A 4948-nucleotide genomic window follows, 5' to 3' on the forward strand; every position below is an offset into this window, starting at 1 on the left:
ATATATATATATATATATAACTCCATATCATTTCCGAAGTTCACTTCCAGTTCGTAAGCCTTGTTAATAGCCCGGTGGTCTAGAGATTACTTTTACCGATGAATGAGTAACCGGAGGAACCCAAGATGAACGAAGATAGTTGTGTATAAAGCTTAACTGTTGCAAGAGAGGTAGCATACGGTTCTCATCTGGATAGGCAGTTAGGCAAAATATTGCAAAAGTGGAACTAATCACTCTGCTGACCGAAGGCTCATGACCCGACGGTCACATCTTCTCTCACTGACCGGGTTTGAATCTCTCTGTAGTTTCATGAGGTGAGCACTGTTGATGATTCAAGAGAACAAGGGTGACGTAACTCTACGGTGCTTTCTATCTTTCAATGATTGAAAAATACTACTGAATTGAAATGAAGTTCCATTTTTATTGGAGCGTCGGACGATACACGGTAAAATATCGCTTTGTTACTAAGCCTAGACTAATCCTACTGCATAAGGGGAAAGATAAAACGCATAATCTTTTGGATTATAAAAGCTGAAGTTATCTGAAATGGATGAATTTGGGTCAGATTTGGGGGAAGGAATCCGGGTTGAATGATAATTCATTAACAGCGGTCATCATAACCACAACTAAAAGATCTCTTCGAATGTGGATCATGATCTCCATCGACCATGGTTTCCCGTAAAATCCTCCCTGCCGTGAAATACCTCACCTCTTTATGGTTTTTGATCGAAAGACTACTATTAATTTAGATTGATAATAATACCCTCCGTCATCTAATGAACGAATATGCGTTATCTATGGACAGAGCACGTTACTCATTAGGTTCCCGAGGACTACTCGACAGCCCATGACCGCCTTGGGGCTCATCAGGTAGGTGCAGTCCCCTTCAACCATAAATTCTGTTTGAACAACAAATTTTACCCTCACTAGCTAACTGATTCGGTGTTAACCGGAGAATCAACAAGTACTGTACGTTATTTTCCAGCTGGAGTGTCCCACAGAATTATATGGCTTGGTATGAGTAGAAGATTCATCTGAGTACCTTTGACATACAACTATGTTCCTTTTAACTATTATTTAGAACAAAAATTGGTGGGATTTTTTATTCATCAAAAAGCAACAAAGCCATTCACTTGCGCTAATTCTATCCCATCAGCTATAGTTCAGATGGCCAGTTTAGTTGGATGAATCTATCGACGCACCTTTAATTTATAGCTGATCGTAATACATTAAGGCCTAGATTAATCATCTGTTTATAGGTCTTTATTGTCTGTTCAAAACAGATGTAATCCTGAATGAGGATCTGCCGGTGGAACTAGTAACCCAAACATGTGGCGAAGGTTTTGACTCAAAAACGCGTTACACTCTTGATCCCCCTCCAAGCCTGAGCAACACACCTTCAGAAAGTTTTCGACTGGAGAAAGCAAGACTTGCGGAAACGCTTGGTCATATTGAACAGCAAAGGTTGGAAGAAGCGGTCAAACTACTGAGGTTGTTGGATGAAAGCTCTTTTATTGGAACCCACTATTTAAAGGCTTTGAACGAGGAAGAAATTACCTCAGATCCCAGTGAGAGTGTCACCTTGAAACAGAAGGTTTACAATGAGTTCCAGAAAGCGTGTGACGAGGCAAAGGAGTGCCTAAAAGTGGAAAAAACAAAAGAGCGTGACATGTTCATCCTTCTTATGAAGACATTGCAGGTCAGCAGACAGCCTGTTGATTAGGATAGTATAGAATTACTTTTTTATGGGCCTACTTCCTGGAACCATTAGTACACACGGGCCACACAACCTGTCGGTTTACTTTCAATCTTCAGTGTGTAAAATTTAATCAGAACACGTTAAGGTTGTTTTAAGATAAAATGACTGTGAGGTGACTTCCAACCCTCCATATTACTGCTAAGTTCTTTCAACATAAATAAAACTTACGCAGAGAATTTACGGTCAGACCCTGCACTAATGCGGCCACGCGATGACTTCCGTCCATGGAGAGACTGGAAACATTACACTTTGGTCGAAAATTGTATGCCATTTTCAGCAGAACTGAGGGTCTGTCGACCAGTTTTAGCGGCTAATTAATTGAAACCAGTGGTTCGCAAAACTGTTCACCGAACAACCACGTGGTCAGTCCTTTCAAGCACAATAGATGAAACAATCATCTTTTCAGGGTCAGAACAAACATATGCTATGCAGATAATTCTGTATTTATTCGAACCTCCGCAAAGACCGATAGAATTTGAGAGAAACGATGGGGTGATTGATGCCAATCAACACCTTGTAGCTTAGGGAGGCGGAACGCATGCGCATAGTGAAGGTCAGGCCCAATGGGCTTCCAGTACTCACTGACTTTTCACCAGTAGCTCACGCCTCCATCGTGGACAAGCCGCCTAAAGAGAAACTGGGCAATTGGTTGAGCAAGCAATCAAGCTGGTGCCAGTTTTCCAACGTGCCCCCCCATAAGAGTCCAAAGGATCTTAGTGAAATCCGACTATTCAACATCATGCTACAGCAGTAAGGCGTTAAAGGTATACTTGACTAGAAGTAGTACAAGAGTAAAGGGAGTTCAGGATCCCGATGGAGATTTATTGTGCCTGATTGCTGCCGTAGTACAAATTTGAGCGAATTCGGTCGTATCAAGGTGGTTGTCGAAGCCATTGGAGATCAGGAATCGAAACCATAGTTCGATGGTTTATCGATTAGGACTGCTTTGAAGACACGTTGGAAGTGAAGACGTTAGAGAGTGAGATCTGAACTCGTTGTCACTTAGGTATACTGCATACCTCAGGAGTTTCACCACGAACTATAGACGTGGTAACAAATGATACTACGTCTCACTATTGATTAGTCACACGTGACTTAGAGGTAATAGATGCTGGCATGGTCTTCTGGATAAGGCAGCGGGTTTGTAGGACAGGTTGTTCGTGAATTGAAGTTGTCAAATACGTAGAACGGGTTTACTGCACACAGCTTTACTACCCACAACCCGGAACGTCACTGACTCCAGCTGCCATGGCATACGCATTTGTATGCTACGTAGCGTACAAATTCGCATACAAACTCGCCTAGTGATCGAGGTTAGGTCTGCCCCCTTCCTTGCTTGGTCGTCGCGCGGCAGCAGCATATTCCGGCAGTAAAACTTCTTTTCTTTGAATGATAATCGTCGCCCTCTAAGACAAAGGGCATTTTATGTAGGATAGCGGAGTAAACATCATTTCAATGAAAGATATAAGAACCTTCTGGAAAATAGCACAATTAGTTATGTGCTGTTGTTAGACGTTGGTTTGTTCACCGACTTGAGCGTTTCAACACCATCATAGGAAACATCATCGGTTCGCATCCGATCTCGGATGTTCTACACTGCACCAATAGCACAGGAAACGTTGTTTTCCTTATGGTAAAATTTGAAATGGTAGCATATGTCTCTGTGTTTTACTTACAACCGGAAATCCAGAACCACAAACCCGAGGCTGAACTCGGACTCAAAGAAGAAAGCAACGTAAAAACAAACTACTAAAAATAGGAGTATATCACAACCAACAGGGAAGCCGACCACGATGCAATCAAATTTTCTCGTGAGTAGCGCTCACACTCGCGCAAGCTTCAAATTATATCTTCTCCCTGTAAGATCTATAACTAAGTGAATCACCTCGCTGGAACAATAAATGTTGTGTTCTGATACGAACAGAACAAAATTTCTCGAAATGTTTTGCTGTAAGGTTGCTAAAAGATATAAAATCATGTTTCATTGATAGGAGTGAACCGGAAGTAGCACACAGAACAAACACTAAGCGAACGCCATCGAAATGGGGATTCAAATTCTCGGCCACTTTACCCAATAAATGGCAACTAAACAAAGGTACAAAACCACATGAACATGTCGCCCGATTCCGGGAGTTTTAGATTTTATTTCAGCCGCTTCATCCCCTCCAAATCGACTCGCGTGAAGTTGGTTTATCTCTTTTCTGCTACTTCACCACTTGTGTTTCAGACCAGCCCTGGACCCAGTTTGGTGAAACAGAACAGTGGTTGTGGTAATATATCTCGCGGATTTCGCTATCCGGTTGAGAGTGGGACTTCAGGCTGGCGGCTAGTTCTCTAAATTTACCAGGCAGAACAGAAACTAGAGTTTGACTGGGCGGGGGATTTATTTATTAAAATGTCCGATTCCTCTGTCCACTGGTTTCAATGATTCTGGGCGTGAAAGTCAGTGTTGTTGGTTTCCTCATTTTGTGAGTTGATGCAGCCTTCAGTCCAACTGAGGCCGCATCGTACAGCGATGCGTTCGATCACCGTAGAACGCGCACGTGACACACACAACTGCATCAACCCCGGTATGCAATTAAAACACAGTGTGTCAGTTTCAGGTGACTTCTGGTTTGCTTGGCTGTCGTATCTTCTGAAGTAAGAGCTATTCGTTAAACAGTAACGAGCACACGTTTATCAATGCGTGGCTGGACGCACCGAGGTACTACGAGCACCACACTCGCAAAAAAGTCTGTTTCAAATGGGGATCATTGGTTTCGCGCAGTGAGCAAACTGAAAATTCCGATCAACTCTGATCGCTTGACGAGATGTTTGACGAACCACTGTTGCAATTCACGGGAGTCAGTAAGTAGAATGAAGGATCATGTGAAATATTCTTGGAACCGATTGGGTAGTCATCGTTTTCGAAAAAGTTGGATAATTGAAAGATTCCCTGCCGGTTGAATGGAGTAGAGACTGTGTATAAAATTAACTGCAACGATTGCACTAAGGTTTATATAGGACAAACTGCCAGGGAATTGCACACCAGAATTGGTGAGCATAAAAGAAGGATTAACAAACCACCAAGGAATGTGGAAGGATACCAAACGCTGGTCAAAGACAGCGATGGCGGTACACGCCTTAGACACGGGACATAGAATAGATATGGAGAATGTGGAAGTTTTAAGTCGGGGACTGCGATTCACA

The 4948-nt window shown here is 42.7% G+C and overlaps 1 protein-coding gene across 1 annotated transcript in view; it reads left to right on the forward strand.

Annotated features, from left to right (window-relative positions):
* The window catches only part of T265_14792 (hypothetical protein), a gene marked incomplete at both ends in the record, with an annotated part of 22029 nt that extends 20330 nt beyond the window's left edge, over positions 1-1699 (forward strand). Inside the window, one exon of the mRNA XM_009175257.1 lies at positions 1260-1699. Coding sequence (XP_009173521.1) covers positions 1260-1699 — 440 coding nt within the window. The remainder of the gene's footprint in view (positions 1-1259) is intronic.
* Positions 1700-4948: the final 3249 nt, after the last annotated feature.

Source organism: Opisthorchis viverrini (genome assembly GCF_000715545.1).
Source record: "Opisthorchis viverrini unplaced genomic scaffold opera_v5_265, whole genome shotgun sequence".
Lineage (NCBI taxonomy): Eukaryota > Metazoa > Platyhelminthes > Trematoda > Opisthorchiida > Opisthorchiidae > Opisthorchis > Opisthorchis viverrini.